The following is an 18,632-nucleotide window of genomic DNA, read 5'->3' as shown; positions in this document are numbered from 1 at the left end:
TAAGTAAGAAGATTACTAAAACATGACCTCCCTTTAGCAAAGCCATGCTGTCCATCAAAGATTCCCAGAATTGTATCCAACCCCATCTGCTTTAGTGAGAACTAGGATCCAGAGTTGGGTTGATAACCATTGTTATCAACCCAACTCTGGATCCTAGTTCTCACAAGCTTCTCCAACAACTTAACCACAACACCTGCCATACAGATAGGCCTATAGTTCGATGCTTGAGTTCAATCACCTCCTTTATCAAGTGGTACAATCTTGCCCTCCTTCCGCTCCTTAGGAACTTGACCAAGTGCAAGACTCGTATTAAAAAAATATGTCAAGGCAGGTGTCAACTCTCTGGCACATTCTTTCAGAATACGTGGTGATATATTATCAAGTCCCACAGCCTTATTAACATCTAGTTTACTCAACTCCCCATACACCTCTTGCTCACCTACAGTCAATCTCTCCTCCCCATCATCAGCTGCTCTCAATCCCTCCATGAAGTCACATTCACAAGATTGAAAGATCTTTATGAACTGCTCATTAAGTATCTTTACCACACATTCTGCGTCAGCTGTCTTTATACCATTTTCTCCAATCAATGTCATCCTTCCATAATTATTCTTTCTTTTGCTGGCTACATATCGAAAGAACTCCTTAGGATTCTTTTTGGCTTTATTAGCCAACTGCTGTTCATACCTCTCTTTAGCTACCCTCACCAACCAAGTCACCCTCCTTGCTTGGTCTTTGTAGACCTCATGGAATTGGTTATTTCCACTTCTCTTATGCTGCTTCCACAATGCCCTTTTTCTCTGTATCGTATGCTTAATCTCTTTATTCATCCATCTCACACTCACCTTATTTAACCTTCTCACCCTTGGAATACATTTAGACATTGCATCGTACTAAATAGTTTTTGAAAATCCCCCAAGCTGCATTGATCTCTTTTTCCAGCTAACTCCTCATTCCATGCTACATCTGCAAGATGTCTCCTGAGCTTTTCATAATCCCCCCCCCCCCTTGTAGTTCCACATATACCCTTTTCTCACAGAGGTCCTCGCACTGCTGGCAATCACCCAAGTAATCACCTCATAGTCACTCTCACCAATTGGTGGATGATTTGACACCTCATTTACAATTACATCCTCTGATGAGATGACCAAATCCAAGACCCTCAATCCTCGTTAGTATCAAAGTCGCCAATAGGGGAAATTTTGGCGCTGGCAGAGCCGAAAACAAGCAGATAATTACATTAAAGGCAGATAAAATGGAATAATAACATTTCGACGGTGTGAGCGACAGCCACGTCGCTCATTCCAGCTGGATATGTGGCATGTTACAATGATAATAATAATAATAATTAAACTAAAACAACAACTTGCGAGAGAGACAGAAATTAATGAACTCACAGTAAATAATGTTTTATTCATCAGAATCAGGATCCCCTGGACCACATACACGATTTTCAATGTGCTGACCTTTCTTGTGTACAACAAATTGCATCCAGTGTGCGACATGCTCTACAGCTGAGTGTTTATTTATTTATTTATTCATATGGAGTTTCTTCCCTTTTTTCTTCCCCGTCCCTATTGGGGCGAGTTGAGCCCCCTCATGGGGGGGGGTTAAGTATTTATGGCTGTAGATCCATGTGTGTTCACGGGCCGGTTTGCCTGCTTGCAGGATGAAAAACGACAGATAAACTGGCTAAAAAACCCTACTGCCTGCACCCAAGACTGGCTAATTTGGCTATGGCTGAGGAAGGTCCTCAACGTCTTTGACGGGAATCGAACCTGGGACACTCCTTCCCCAGTCATATGGTTACGAAGCGCACAGCCACTAGGCTAACCGTGCAGACAGCTGAGCATAAGGAGTTGGATTGGATGTTCATAACAGCCTGTTTTTGTTCTCTTTCAAGACATGCAAGTTGGAAATGCCACCAGTATACACAATGGATTTCACATACACCCCCCCCCCCCCCAGTCAAAAGTCACATGGAGTGATGTCAGGGAATCGAGGCGGCCATGGTATAACACACTACTAGTTTCAGCTTTTGACAGCCTTCTTCAGGTGTTTTTTAAAAATGAAAAACAGCAATAAAAACACTGAAGCTTAAAAAAACTGAGAAACACAGGAAAAAATTGCAGTACATAATTAACATGAAAAAATGTTGTGGTTACATTTAAGTTGTTCTTTCAATCGCGGCGTTGTTTGGTGAATGCGTACTTGCAGTCTCTCGTGAATGCCAGTACTGAACAACAGCCGAATGGCTATCTGGGAGGTTGTAGCTCAAATTGTTATTTAAATGTTCATGATTAAGGATGATTTCTCTGGACTCCACAATTTTTCTTTCAAACTCATCATGGCAACGAAATATGTTTTTGGATCTATCCCAGCAGATTGAATGACCCTGGTGTTCATCATCAGGATTGTTCGAGAAAAGAACATGAGTAGACAAGGCACTGGCGTGTGTTCTTTTGTAAGAGATGTCTCTCCTATGCTCCTCTATACGTAATTCAATATATTAATTTGTTTGACTAAAATAAGGGATATTACAGTCACACCATATCTTGTACATATCTTATATATATATATATATATATTTTTTTTTTTATAAGTCAGCAATCTGAAGAGGAACAATTTACTCTTCCTGCTGTGGCTCAGCTTTATGTTGTTGTAGGCAAAAAAATGAGAGAATTGGGAAAGCATTTTATGTGAACCTTACAAAATACGGGATCCTAACCTTATTCTTTAATTTATTACAGTTCAAGTTCATTACACAAAATGCCTAACATCCTATTAGATTCATTTTGTCTGTCAATCTATCACTGCATATAAAACTAGCCATTGAACTATTGTCCTTACTATATTTCTCTCAGAATTGATTAAGGTCAACAGTCAACATATTCACCACCTGGAGACCCATCAGTTAATTAGTAAGCACTAGTATTAATTCAGTCACTCTGAGTATACAGATGGTCTCCTAACTGACATTACCCACTCTTGAAATACAGACTATGAAAAAGGTTTGAAGAAACTTCTATGGTTATTCTTGACAGAGAATTTGATTGGACCTGATATAGAGGTCAACTTAACCAGGCACCATCTGATGGTCAGTCTACCACTTTTTCAAATTGGATTGCTGAATTCCCTTCTGGGGAAACTGGTTATTTGTTGTATGTCTCCTTTCCTTAGATTTCTCCACCCTGGCTGTGAATTTATTGAATCTGGAGGTATTCCAGGTTCCATGGGCATCTGCAGAGGGGGCAAACGGGGCACTTTCCCCCACTGGGATCGAGTAAATAATTCCACAAATTATAATCGTAAAAGTGATTGAGATATGTAACCCTTACACCCTCAACAATGGGACACTTTGTCTGTCTTAAAATTTTATTACGAGTTGGCCGGTTTCAGCTGTTAGATCCTAAATGACGGAATCTTGGAAAGAAATCATTCATTTAGAACCTAACATATAAAACTTGCTGGCAAAGAGAAATACTTGCACATTAGTTGTAATTAAAAGTGAAACTTCTTCACTTTATGTAAAATTTGTATTCTTTATTTTAAGTACCTTATATTTAAGCTGATTATATTAAGATTTCATTTTAAAGTATGTCTAAAAAGAGAGATAATCTGATTTAAATTTAAGCCTCACTTAAGCTATGTAAAATTTACTGTGAGTCCTCTAAAAAGTTGCTAAGTAATAATTCCTGGAAGGCATAAAGCTACACGTGTACAGCGTAATGCTAGCGGCTATAGCTTACTCAGAAAATTACATTGCCATGTATTCTGTGAATCCAAGTATAACAGCGTCGTAAAAGCGAAGGATGAACCCAAAGGGAGGAAAGATAAGGGCCGTGTGCAAAAAGGGGACTGAGAAAAGAGGGCGCTCTATAGAAGAATATAAGGGATTGAGCCCATATCGGAAGACTCTCTCTGGTCGTAATGTTTTCCTGTTTTGGTGGTTCGGAAGTTAGCGGGCAGTTTCACGTAAGGGGGGGAGTGAAGTCTCTGATAAGATGTCGGACTGCAAGCGTTCTTGAAATGAAGTAGGATTCTATGCAAAGCTGAAGAAAAAATTACAGTCCTAGCAGAATCAAGCCGTCGCTGAAAAGTCCCATCGAGTTGTTCCTGAAACGCAAAGATTTGAGTCCGTTTTCAGCAGAAGGAATGAAGATAGCATAATCCCTACATTGGCATATGGACAGGCAATAGATGAGAAGTATCCAGATATACACGTGCAGAACGACCCGGAAAAAGCTCGGTAAGGTGCAGTTACTCTAATTTTGTGTGAAAGTTCATTAGAAGAGAGAAGACTGTTTACGAATGTCCTTTGAGGGTAAGAAGAATTGTTTGGAAGAGATCTTTTGTAATTTTGTGTGATAGGATTAACTTGATGCAATAAGAATAGTAGAATTTAGTATCTCAGTAACATTAGAATGTTTGTTAGTTTTCTCTTGCGAATAATACTACTGAAAGATATTTAGCTTAACTTCATATCATTTGCTATCTATCTTAATATGCAGTTACTGTGTTTAACATGCTTTATAGATTTAATTAATTTAGAAAGTGTTAACCTCTTAATTCGAGTTTTATTTAGTATTGAGCATGATTGAGTGTATGAATTTTGTATTGTGTTTTAGATATTCCAATAAACATCATATTTACCTGAACCTGAGTCATGCCTGATTACAATTCCAACTTACCACTTATAAAAATAGAACCTATTTTGGCGGGTAGGATTTTGAGAGTGAATATAATAATAGATTTATGTCACGACTGCAATAATCTGAATCTATACGGCAATTTAAATAAGATATTGTGTAGGAAAGCTAAGAATCTAGTATTGTCCCCCTGAGTAAGGATCTTTTCTACTATAGGATACTGGCTGGTGCAGCAAAATATAAATTTGCCAGTATCCGAAGAGGAAACAATCCTAGATATAAAAATAAGATTAAAGTAAGTGAATAAAGAGAAGAAAGAAAAAATAACAAAAAGTAAATATATAACAATAGAGCAGCTAATAGGATTTTGATTGTATAAGGCTTTAGGTAAGAAAGGATAGATTTAAGAAAACAACTAATTAAGCATAAACCATATAGAAACAACATTTTAACACAGCCCTTGGCAGGGTAACCATAGAACATGTGTTTCATCTATTGCAGCAGTAAAACACATGTTACTGTTTTTGGTTCATCTTTTTCTGATTTGTAAAAAAATGCTCATTACTTTTTTAGATTCTTTAATTTCATCCTTAAAATCAAGATTTTCCTTGGATAAAAGTAGCATTTTCAGTGTTTCAGTTTCAGCCCAAGAATATTCTAAAAATAGATAAAATAAAGTTCCAAAACAACATCAAAAGAGCAAGCAAAAAATACAATTTACAGTATTTAGAAATAGAGGCAACAAAGTGGTATGAAAAATGGACAAATTTTCCTTCGACTGATATTCCCCAAACTTTACCAGAAGTTTTGGAACATTGTGACTATTTCTCTTCTATTAATTCAGCAATAATTATTGGTATGACATTACCTGTTACGAACTGTACCATTGAAAGAAGTTTCAGCACCTTGAGATGTGTGAAAACTGGTTAAGGTCTACTATCTCAGAAACACGCTTATCAGGTTTATGTATGCACACTAATCAGGAAGAAACTAAAAGAGGAAGCAGTAAAGAAGAAATTTATTGAAAATGTCATCAATAGGTTGCAAGTGATAGACGGAGAATTCAATTCTTATACAATACATGATTATTGAAATTATCTATCTATCTATATATATGTATATATATATATATATATATATTAATTCTTGTTTCCTTTATATTGTAAATTTATATGCATTATGTATATGTTTTTGTATTGATGCAGTACTGTATTCTATAATCTACTTGTGAAAAAAAAACTTAAATAATTAAATAAAATTTATGAATATAATTATTTGTCTCCAAGCTTTGCCCCCCCCCCCTTTCCCCTGGAAAATTTTCTGCAGACGCCCATGCCAGGTTTCATACTTTCCTGTCTCTTCTTTTACATAAATGACTTTCTTTTATTCTTCTCAAATCTTATCCATTGTTTTATTGATATAGCATGCTCCATTTCTTTTTCTCCTTTGACAAACTCTATAGTGTGCAAACATTCCAAGCTTCCATAGATCTACCATAACATTAAACACAGATTTTGTTAGCATTTTTCCAGTGGATGAGGACAACTTCGTCAACTTCAGTGCTACCAAAGTTCAGTCATCCTATTTTTCACAAAAGTTTCAGTCTAAAAGATCTCAATTATAATATTAGATGCACGTTAACCATGATGATGAAAAGATGTATCATGGCATATTACAGAAAAGACCTGGCCCATAGAACCAGTGCTATTTAAGCTTACTATTGCAAACAGTAAAAGCACAAAATCTTCATGATCACAGATTGAATTTCCTCACAAATGGCATCACAAAATACAGCTGTTGGGAGTAATCCTATGTACTACATAAAATGTTCCCATTTCATATTAAAACCAGCAAATAAAAAACAGAGTAAACTATACTTGAAGTCAGTAAATAAAGGAAATGGCATGAAACAGAACAAAGGAAATGGCTGGAAATCATATACTGATAAGAGAAACAGAAAGGGCAGGAATCATAGATAAAGCACACAAAATGGTAACGGGGTGGGGGGATAAATGCAACCAATAATGGGAGACATAAGAAAAAATGGAACGAGAATGGTACAAAATTATAAAAATTAAAATCCAGAATTAATATTTTAGATAACTTAGTCCCGAAGGTGTGGAAAGAGGGGAAAATAGTTTCACTGCATAAAGGAGGATCCAAGACTATGGTTGCAAATCACCGACCGATCAGCATATCAGGCGTTATTGTCAAGGTCTTGGAGAAAGTAGTCAAGGGAAAAATACAGGAATGGATTGATGAAAATGAGATACTGTATGGGGGACAACATGGCTTTGTGAAGGCTGGATCATGCCTCAGTAACTTGCTCAAGTTTTATAACAAGGTGACGGCTGAACTAGATAAGGGTAATGGGTTTACAGTGATACTGCTGGACCTGGCAAAGGCATTTGACAGGATACCACATGGAATTCTAATCCATAAACTACAACATATGGGAATGGATAGAGGGTTGGTGAGATGGATAGGTGGGTGGTCGATGGAGAGATATCAGAGAGTAGTTTATTCAGGAGTAGAGTCCAAAAGATGGCCTGTGACTAGTGGTGTGCTGCAGGGTTCTGTTCTTGGACCACTGCTGTTTAATTTGTTCATTAACGACATAGGGAAGGATCCAAGAGGAACAGTTCATTTGTTCGCTGATGATGCAAAGTTAGGTAGGGCAATAGTGAATGCAGAAGATGTCAAAATCTTGCAGGATGACTTGGATAGATTGGAGTTCTGGGCTAAGGAGAATGGATGTCAATTTAATGTGATAAAATGTAAGGTGATGCATTTTGGGGTGAAAAGATTAGCAGCAGTATACCACATTGGTGGAACTGTACTCCAGGAGATTGATGAGGCCAGGAACTTGGGAGTGTTGGTGGATAGGAAGATGAAGTTTAGGGGACACATTGCAAAAGTGGCTAAATCAGCTCATCAACTCACTTGGTTGTTGAAAAATACCTTGACGAGCAGAGACAAGCAAGTTATTATACCTCTGTACAGAGCCTTGATAAGACCTCATCTCGACTACTGTGCCCAGATTTGGTCACCTAGGTTCTTTCTTGATGGGGAGGAGGTGGAGAGGATCCAGAGGTGAGTGACTAAGATGATACCAGGTCTATGGAATGAACCATATGAGAACAGGTTGAAGATTTGTGGATTGCAGAAACTAGTTGATAGGCAGAAAAGGGAAGATATGATTGAGCCATTCAAATTGTAAAAAGGGATTCTATAGGATTAATTCAGAGGATATTTTTGAGATCAGGACAGGTGGTGGGAGAACTAGGGGATACCTATGGAAGCTGGGCAAGAGTGTGGTTAGCAGGGGTGTTAGAGCTGGGTTCTTTACTTTTAGAGTGGCAAATAAGTGGAATAAGCTGCCAGAGTCTGTTGTGGGTGCTATGACGGTGAACGAGTTCAAGGCAAGGTATAATAGATACTGTGAGAATGTCGTATAGTTGTGTGGACATGATGTTTAGGGCCTCCCTCAATGAGTCTAAGGACTCCCTGGAGTTGCCCATAATAATAATAATTTCAAAATGTTACTTTAACTTAATGTTGCTTACTTGAAAACTACATAATGAACTAAATATGTGTAAATCAAAAATAACCAGAAAACATAAGCATTCAGTCAACTTTATTAATTGGTCACCTCCAGTTACAAAAATGAAACGGACACCAAGTGATGAATAGCTGGTCTGCATTATTCAACCTAATGGGTGAGAAAAAATGGTTGGCACAGCTGTTATGAAGAAGTGAACCTACTAATTGGAGACCTAATTTACCATTAGGTTGATCCCAAATCAGTTTTGATTAAGCATGATAACTAATTTAAGAGGGCAAAGAGAGATTACATGCAAGAAGAATAGAAGTGAGAGAAGGTCATGAAAATGAGAGGAGGCAAAAGAATTTTTGATTTAATAAATTATACCTTCATTATTCAGAAAAAAAATCACTTCTCTTTCCCCCTTACCCTATTTGGCTCAGTAACATATCAAACTAAGTTACTTTTCTTCATTTAAATCTAATTGGTGCTCATATAGGTAATCTCACTCTATGAAGAGTGAAATTATGCGTGGCGATTCAGAGTGTGCAGAGTTGAATCTTAATCTCCCAACCAGCTGAAATGGAAATGAAATACTCAGACTCGAAAGTTGCACCTGCGATTACAACACTCTAGCGGTCAAAACTATAAACGTGTTTGTTGCTTTTATTCTCTTGTAAAAAAATCAAAATCATTACTTAACAGACACACTGTATGTATTTGTCTTGTTCATCAATTTTAGAAATCATACAGGAACCCTATTATAAATTATCACTGCACATTTTGCAGTTTCATTTAAATCTTTTCAAGAATTTTCAAAAAATATGCTGTCATATCAAGGTCAATATTTTGGGATTAATAAATGTTTATAATATGAGAAGGAATTATGGTTTGTGGATTCTGCTTATAAATCAGTAATATCATGTATTTCATAGGCAAGGCAAATTCTAGAACGAGAATTTAACAATCTCCTTTTGAAGGGAACAGAAAGAAGACCAGATGAGGTAAGTATATAATCAACTATTTTTTTAAACCCTGAAGTAGAATTCAGATTAATGTTCAATCTTGGGACTGTCTACTGTGAGAATGTGCTCTCTCTCTCTCTCTCTCTCTCTCAGTTCATATTTATTTATTCATAAATGACAAAAACAGATAGCTTTTGATTGATTAACATTAACATGTTGACTGCCATCCACCAATGCCACACAGTTGTTAGCATTTTCTCCTCAAAATTTATGACTGTTCATACATTTTTCACTTTGTCACTGTAAGTTCAAACCGTTTTTTTGCAGTAAAAAAAAGTTTTCAGAGCTTATATGATTATGATGTTGGTTCTAAGATTCTAAGGAAGGGATTTTTGTATTGAATATTCTAATATTCAATACAAAAAATACAACACATCATCACATAGTTTGCAGTCAGTGTGTTAAACTGCTCCTTCAAAATTAATCACTTCTTTCCATCATACTTGTTTGTGAACATGCAATTAAAAAAAAAAAAGTTATGATTTTCATTGATATCTGAGTTAAGGGGAAAGATTATCTTATAACTATTAAGCTTTTTTTTTTTCCATTTTCAAATTTATTAATCTCAGAATCAAAGGTCAACAAATCACTGACCCTTTGATCTTGAGTTTCATAATAGTTCGTGGTTAGCAGGTTCGAATTCCACCATGAGCATGGATGTTTATGATTGTACTACTAACCAATTACATGTACTGCTGTGACCTCTGATGTCTTTGTGCCATAAAAAATCATAATAGTTCAGATAACTGGAAAGTTCACCTCTGTTTATGAAAGCAGAAGAATTTTGTATTGAACAGAAAATTCAATTACACAGTCAGGAAGTTAGAGAATTAAGAAACAGAAGATAAGTGTATATCTGATTTAATAAATGATACTGTCATTATTCAGAAGAAAAAAAAAAAAAATTGCTTTTCTTTCCCTCCTTACCATGTTTGACTCAATAACATATCTGAACCAAGTTACTTTTCTTCATTTAAACCTAATCGATACTCATATAGGACAGTTAATCCTGCCTGGATAATCTGCTATATCTGTCAATTTCATGTATTTTCGGGTCAGTTTGCCTGTTTTGCAGGCTGAACAACCCAAATTTTTGAGAGTGGAAAACCCTTCACCTTTTCATCTTCAGATGAAAAGCCCATGTAAAATTTCTTCATGTCCTAAGCAGGATTCCAATGGAGTCTTTTTAACCAAAGGGCATTATTGTTAAAACTGAGCTATGAAGAAGAAAAAAAAATTACTGTTGTTGCTGTTTACAGCACTAAGTTGTGAGAGACACTTTAGCCCATATCATCCCTTATCATGCCTCTCCAAGAAGTTATTTACTGAAGAATTCACCATACATGATGAGAAACACCTGTATCTCACATCCTTACCGCAATTTAACTCTGCCTTTAAGGATGACCTCTTGTTCTCTCTCAGTAATCCAGGTCAATCAACACTTGTATATCTCTATATGTATTCTCTTTCCTTTGTGTAGTTTACCAAACTTTGAAGTCTGCTTTCTTTCAACTAGTCCCTCATAATTAACATTCTATGAGGCCATTATTTTCTTCATTAGCTGTCTCCGAACCTTCTCCACTATCGTTTCGTCATCACAGAATCCAGGTAATCAAACAGACAGAGTAATATTTATTATTAATATTATTATTTTTGTTGTTGTTGTTGTACGGGCACCTCCATGAAGTCAGAACACTCATCAAAGGAAATCCAAACTCTTGCAATCCATTCAACTCATTCACTGCTCTCAGCAAAAAATCTAATCCTCACACCCCTACTAACCACACTTTTATTCAACAACTTCCAGGGATGACCCCTTGTTCTGGTCGCTCTAGCCAAGTACTAAAACATTTCCCTTGCATCTATCTTATAAAACCCTTTAAGCAACTTAAATGTTTCTATCATATTCCCTTTTTTTCTCCTATCAACCAACTTCTGCAATCCACACAACCTCAATCTATCTTCATAGGAAAATTTCCACAGACCACTCACCATCTTGATATCACTCACATCTGAATCTTCTCCATCACTTCCTCATTCCCAAGAAATCCAGGAGACCAGACTTGAGCACTGTAATCCAAATGTGAACATATCAAGGCCTTATAAAGAGGAATAACTTCCTTATGTCTACTTGTTAATGTGTTTTTCAATAGCCAAATAATCTTATGAGGTACCTTAGCAATATGTCCTCTAAACTTTAACTTTCTGTCTACCACCACCACTCCTAAATCTCTAGCTTCATCTATTTCCTGGAGTACAGTGCCATCAATGTGATACATGGCTTGTAATCTATTTATCCCAAAATGCATAACTTGACATTTTTTGACATTAAATTGACACCCATTAACTTTTGACCATACTGACAGCCTATTTAAATAATCCTGCAAGCTCTCCACATTGCCTTGATTAGCTATTACCCTAACTAATTTCACATCATCAGCAGACAATTGAATATTTCCTTTCTTATATCATTTATGTACAAATTAAACAGGCAATGGTCTCAGCACCGAACCTTGTGGCATATCACTAGTCACCTGTTTTCATCTCGATTCTGCCCCTCCATATACCACTTTTTGATATCTGTCTAGCAGCTACCCTCTTATCCCCTAACCAGTGTGATATCCATCCCCATTTGTTCTAATTTGCATAATGCAGTTTCATGTGGTATTCTATCAAATGCCTTTGCAAAATCCAGCAGAATCCATTTCTGTTATCCAACTTTCCTGTTAATTTACCATAAAAAGGCAGTAAATTACTAAGGCATGACTCTTCACAAAGCCATGTTGTCCCTCATATACAGTATCATATTTTTATCCACCTATTCTTGAATTATTTTTTTGACCAATTTTTTCAGTACTTTTACCACCATGCCTGAGATACTGATTGGTCTATAATTTGCTGCTGAAGTCCCTTATGCAAGGAAATTATTTTGGTCTCTTTCCACTCCCTTGTAACTCTACCAGAGCTGAGATTTAATTTAAACAGCCTAGTCAGAAGCATTACCAGTTCCCTTGCACATTTTCACAAAACCCCAACTGATATTCCATCTAATCCCATAGCTGTATTTACATTGAGATTCTGCAATATCCTAAGAACCTCCAATTCATCCACCTCTGTTCCTGCATCATTTGTACCAACCTAATCTCTTGCTGCTTCTGCAGTTTTTAAGTTTTGCACTTTGTCCTGTGTAGATAACATTCAAGTGCACTGTTTCTTTATTAATGTCGATTTTGTTCTCCTCTATTTTCGTGGCTGCACATTTAGCATTAATAACATTTTCTATCCTACCATCGGTACTGTCCACTCTAATAACATTTGCTGCATTATCACCACCTAATAGACACTCACTTTTGAAACATTTAGTACACACACAGGTTCACTTTCCTTCCACATATCCTTTAATTTTTCGACGAATACATTTCACACATACTGCACTGCACAATCATCAGATTCCTGCCATGTACCCTCGAGGGGGTACAGGATACGATAGTACTACATGAAAAATTTACATTGTTACTAACTTCCTATCTATAATTTTCCTCTAAATCAATCTGTTACCTGTCAAGACTCCAACATTATCAGATCTTATATTTCTATCTTCTAAGGCACTTTTTACTATATCAATCCACCTATATCTTGGTCTTCCTCTGGGTCTTTTTTCTGCCAACCTGGCAGAGAACACTTGTTTTGCCAGTGAATATCATATTTAAACAAAAAAAAAAAAAATACTAGGTTTGCTTACAAAATAAATAGCTCATTCAATCACACACTTTTTTAAAACAAAAACTACAATAACTTAACCTAATATTTTTAACTGAAATATGAAAAAGTTGGTCGTATCTACATTTCCATACGACCTGTAAGCAAGGTGATATGGATAGAGTATCCCCTCATTCATTCAAGTTGATATAAGAACTCTTCACTACAGTAATATACTGTGGTAAACCATTTCTTTTGTTGACAGTTTTCTCTTTAACATAAAATGTAAGCAGACTGCTAAGTCAAGACATATTCCTAACAAAGTAAAACTCTACTCTATAGAGTATCATATTCATTCATTCATTTTTGAATATAGGACTTGCAGTGACAGCACAATGGTAGGAAACATTCAATAGGAATGCAATCAATTTTCTACCTATAGTATATATTAATACTATAGGTAGAAAAGCCATGAATAATCTGATATGTGGAAATGTTCCTGGAGTAGATGATATTTAACCAGAAATGCTCACGTGTGGAAGTATTAAACTTTTACAGTGGCTATACTGCATAATTCAAGACAGCCTAGTTAGAGGGTTGAATTACAGATGATTGGAGTAGAACTCTCATAGTCCCCATCTCTAAAAAGAGAAATGAAACTAAATGTGAGAATGACAGAGGAATTTCCTTATTGTTACTGGTAAGATTTATGCAAGCATGCTTGAGAAAAGATTAAGAAAAATTGTAGAAAGGAAACTTAGAGAAAATTTTCTCTATTTGGCCTAAACTCGGTTTAGGCCAAATAGAGATGACCAGGATCAGATTTTCAACTTAACACAAATAGTTGAGAAATCATGGAAATATAATAAGGATCTGTGTTTAAGTTTTGTGCATATGGAAAAGACATATAACAAGGAACCAAGAGAAAAATTGTTCAAAACATTGCAAATTGTATAATGTAAGTGGGACGTTATTATTAAGCAAGTTTATATGTGACTTGTTAAGCCAGCAGTTACAATTGAAGTGTGTGTTGGGGGGGGGGGGGGATGTTAAATCAAGTATAAGATAAGGGCACACATTATCTCTACTGTTAGTCATCATATGCAGGGGCCTGGTTGGCCGAGTGGTTAGCGTATCCGCTCTCCAGCCAAAAGGCTACGAATTTGAATCCCGCTGTGGGCATGGATGTTTGTGATTGTCTATGAAAATACTAGTGGTAGTTGTGGTTGGCAGTAGATGACATTGATGTAAAAAATGTAGTTTGTGGATTGAGTTGTGAAGTGGGTGCCCTCCCTTGATGAATCTTTGGACTTCTTGGAGGTGTCACATAATAATAATAATATGTGGATCACGTTATGAAGGAAAGTGTCATTAAATTTGATATCAAAATTGGGGATGTTAATCTCAGCTCTTTACTTTATGTAGATAATGCTGTATTCTGAAATAAATCCAGTATAAGTCTGCAGGAATCCCTAACTAAATTGAAGAACTGCTGTTATAAATTTGGTAAAGACAAAGACTATGAAAATAAGCAGAAAGAATACTGAAAACATCAACTGCATCCTGAATGGAGAACCTGTAAAACATTTCAGCTATTTAGAAATATATGGCAAAATTAGCAAAGCTAGTATGGTAGGAAGTTAGTTGAAAAAAACTCTTGCTCATAGGAATAAGAAAGAAATTAGCCAGAACACTAAACTAGCAATATTGAAAGTCAGTTTTAAAGCACCATGCTTCCTGCAGTATCTAGAGCGCTCCTGTTGACCCATGAAAATGAGGGGGGGGGGATAATTTTCATGCCAGACCATACCCATATCCACAGCAGGTCTCCAAGGTGAACAATCTTTAGTTAATATAGTAATGGAGATGGATTTATAATCTCAGGACAAGAATTGGCTATGAGGACTATAATGGTTAGGCTGGGGTCCAAAGTGGGTATGGGCGTACCAGATGGCCTGTCTGGAACAAACCAGGGGAATCCGACCGTCTAATTAAAGCAAATCATTGCAATGGCCATTGAGAGCTGTTGACACCATGTGGTCCCTGCTCATTGTTGTGAATGCTTAAGTGAAAGCATATCGATCATAATCTTGATTGATATTTTTTATTGATTTTGAGAGTGAACATGACTCTCATTGAGGCAGATGTGCAAGAGACATTGGATGGAGCTCTGCTACTGTTGGTCAAATAAGATAGCCTGTGTTTAAAACTCCTGTTGGAAGGGCAAGTCTGGCACGCCTTTCTTTATATAGAGGTTCCCATAGAGAGAATGCTGAGTGCTACTCTTAGAAACGTGGAGTTGGTCACCTGTCCTGGAGTATCTGTGTGCTGATCACAAGAAGACTACTGTTGATGACATTGTTATAGTTGGAGAAGATGGGAGTGCCCATAAAGGCTCTCACCATGCCTCTACACATGCATTTGTAAAGATTTACTTTTTGACTCTCACTAATGATCGTGGACTCGATGGGATGACCAACTGTAATAATAGCTACCAGTTATACGTTGCAAATAAGATCCCAAATAGGGCTAGTCTGGGAACATAGTATTAGAAATAAGATAGTTTAAGTTAGATATAAGGCATATGTAAGTCAGAATAAGCTACGTTAAGGGATCAGTGACCATGTGCTTGGTCACATCAATAATCAGATAAAGGTGAGCATTTGACTGGCTGAATCTGTGGCAGCCTTGACCTGGCATAAGTAAGGTGTTGGACTCCATCACTGCACACATATGGCTGGATGGCCATACATTGGCTAGATGCATGGCTGTGTCATGCTTTGCATGCATTAAGCTGAATGTATTTTTAGGTCTTAACATAGAATTATGACTGAATGCCTCTGTCAGAATCTTATCTGGCCACTGCAGTGATACCATTCGTGCCTCACTTGTTGAAAGGCAATGCCAGCTGGAGTTGCTTTCATATTGCTATGATGTGATCATTCTAGTGATGAGGCTGCTAGAATTAGAGTACTGATTCTAGCAGCCTCAGAGCATCAGTACTCTGTTGAGACTATGTGGCCACTGCCTCCTATGCCACACCATTCAAGTGTGACATGCAGGCACCAAATCATTTAGAGATGACACACTGGTCTGGGTGTCATGCTTAGAAGAGTAACCAACATACTGTGATTTATTGAGACTCATCCTCTGACTGAGGATCCTGTTTTATTTCTAACCTATCTCTCAGAAGTTCTGAAAAGAATTAGGAGAGTAAACATATGGCATCAATGTCAGAATCATATTAAAAATGAGGATGTTAGGAAGGTATCTGACATTGTTAGTATTCTTCAGAAATGTGTGAACATATTTAATCTCAAGTGGTATAGTCACTATGGTCAACAGAATGTGAGAGGAAAGGTTAGCAAAACAAGTTTTTTTGCATTATGATAGCAGGAAAAAAGACCAATAGGAAGACCATAAGTGGATTGCAGTAAGAATTGTCTTAATGTAAAATCTGATAATATTGGAGTCCTAACAGGTAGATTAATTTGCAGAAAAATTGTCAATAGGAAGTTAGTAATGATGCTTTTCACATAGTACTATTATAATTTCCTACACATCCCAGAAGATACATATCAGGAATTTGGTGATGGTAATAAGGTCTTAGTAGCATCTTCAGTACTAATTGCATTGCATCTGTCTTACCTCTGTCCTTTTGGAGTAAAGCTTTCCTGAATTTCTTCTATTCCTTTTGGATTTTGTTAACACTTATATTCATGTCAGGCATATATTGTTAATTCTCTTGTTCACTCCTTTAACATTTGATTTGCAGTATTTTTAGCATCCATACTTTTCTTCCTGCTCATTTTTTTTCCTAGCACAATATCTTGAATATAACCATAATAGTTCAGCTTGCATTGTATATCCTGGCAAAATCACCAATAATAATATCACTGTTTCTACTGCAACTTTTCTGCATCAGTACTCATTGAAGTTATTCCTTCATTATCTTCCTTCCTTTTACTTGCCATATAGCCAAAGAATACTTCAGGATTTAATGGCTAACTTGTTTTCATATCAGACTTTATCTTCCTTACTATGAACTGTCTTCGTAGTTTGGGCTTTCTGCTACTCCTCTATCAACTCAACAATTCTTTTAAAATTCCTTACAAAATATTTTATTTTTAAGTAGCTCCTGCTTTATGATTTCACTCATCCATTTAACTTTTATGCATCTTCTCATCATAAATTAGGGAAAGCTTTAAAAAAATACTTTTTTTTAAGTTTCCACATCTAACATCTGAAGTTCTATTTTCATATTTCAGTTTGTTGTTAAATTCAGTCAAGTTTGCTAGGTGTAAAAGAATGAAAAGAAATACTTAAATTTTATTTCATTTTATTTTTATCTTTTTCAGGCATATAGTAAAATCATATTTCAAAAATTAATGCTAGACAGCAACATACTGATAAAATTTTAATTTGACATAAAATAGCATTTACATTACCTTACATTTTCTGTGTAAATTTCATCCATCACAGGTGTTCCATATTAGACAATTCAAAGTTTATTATACCATTCCTTAAACTGATTCACCATCTGCACATTTACCACCCTTTAAGGCAATGAATTCGTGGTCCACCCTTAACACAAAAAAGCTACTTATCACACTCCCACTCACCACTTCATTTTCATTTAACAACTTTCAGGAATGGCTTCTTGTCCATGTTCCTTCCCAGTATTACACATAATATGAAAAACAATCTCACTACTGTCAATCTTGTAAATACATCTCATCAGTTTAAATGTCTTCTATCCACCCCACTCTATAATTTGCATGCCCTCAGTCTATCCTCATAACTAACATTGTACAGTCTTGATATAGTTTTTTGTTATCTGATCTATACCTTTTCCAAGGTTAATTTATCCCGTTCATTTCCTGGTGACCAGATCTGAGTACAGTAATCCAGATGTGGTCTTAATTAGGGTTTTATAGTCCTTAATATTGCTTATGCAGCAATCTCTGGGTTACTTCACCATCTTCACAGTATGTGCTCTAAACTTCAAAGTTTTATTGACTGTAATGCCAAAATCTCTTGTCTCCTCCATTTCTTCTAGTATAGTTCCACCAATACAGTATGCAGCCTCCCACTGGTGAATTTCAAATTTCAAGATCTTACATTTATTTGCGTTAAACTCCATCCCAATTCATTTGCCATATGTCCAGCTTATTCAAATCCTCCTGTGAAGGGCAACTATATTGATTCTGTTACTAATAACCATTTCAAGCTTCACATCATATGCAAACAATTTAATATCTCTCTCTACAATTCATTGATAATATCATTATCATAAAGGTTGAAAAAAGCAAAGGTCTCAGTGCTGATCCTGGTGGAACCCCACTTGTGATCTTCCTTTTCCTTGATACTACTCTCCTGTACACAACTCTCTGTCAGCCAATACTTCATTTCACTAACTTGATGTCTAACGCCATGTTGTGCAACTCAAATATCAACTTACCATATTGAACCCTATTAAATGCCTTAAAAAAATGGTATTATATGCACATCTCACTAATTTTTCCAAAATGTTAACAATTTCAGAAGAAATACAAACTGGTCTATAGTTTGATGCATCATTCTACTACCACCTTTTTGTAATGGTACTGCGTTATCCTCCGTCCAGTCATTGGGTACTTTCCCAGTAGCTAGACTTTCAATGAATAGCTAGGTCAAACTAGGTGAAAATATAACCCCCCTTAGCACATTCTCTTA

General features: G+C 36.3%; 1 protein-coding gene across 9 annotated transcripts in view; it reads left to right on the top strand.

Annotated features, from left to right (window-relative positions):
* Positions 1–18,632, top strand: part of LOC150092673 (liprin-alpha-1-like) — a 778,236-nt gene that overhangs the window by 753,410 nt on the left and 6,194 nt on the right. For all 9 annotated transcript variants that reach the window (XM_090414522.1, XM_090414524.1, XM_090414523.1 and 6 more), the window contains one exon: positions 9,129–9,197. In XM_090414522.1, coding sequence (XP_090270648.1) covers positions 9,129–9,197 — 69 coding nt within the window. The remainder of the gene's footprint in view (positions 1–9,128; positions 9,198–18,632) is intronic.

This window comes from Typopeltis vanoorti, chromosome 25, assembly GCF_054136105.1.
Source record: "Typopeltis vanoorti isolate ZY-2024b chromosome 25, IOZ_Tvanoo_1.0, whole genome shotgun sequence".
In the NCBI taxonomy this organism is placed as follows: domain Eukaryota; kingdom Metazoa; phylum Arthropoda; class Arachnida; order Uropygi; family Thelyphonidae; genus Typopeltis; species Typopeltis vanoorti.
This window is presented reverse-complemented; position numbering and strand designations above follow the sequence as displayed.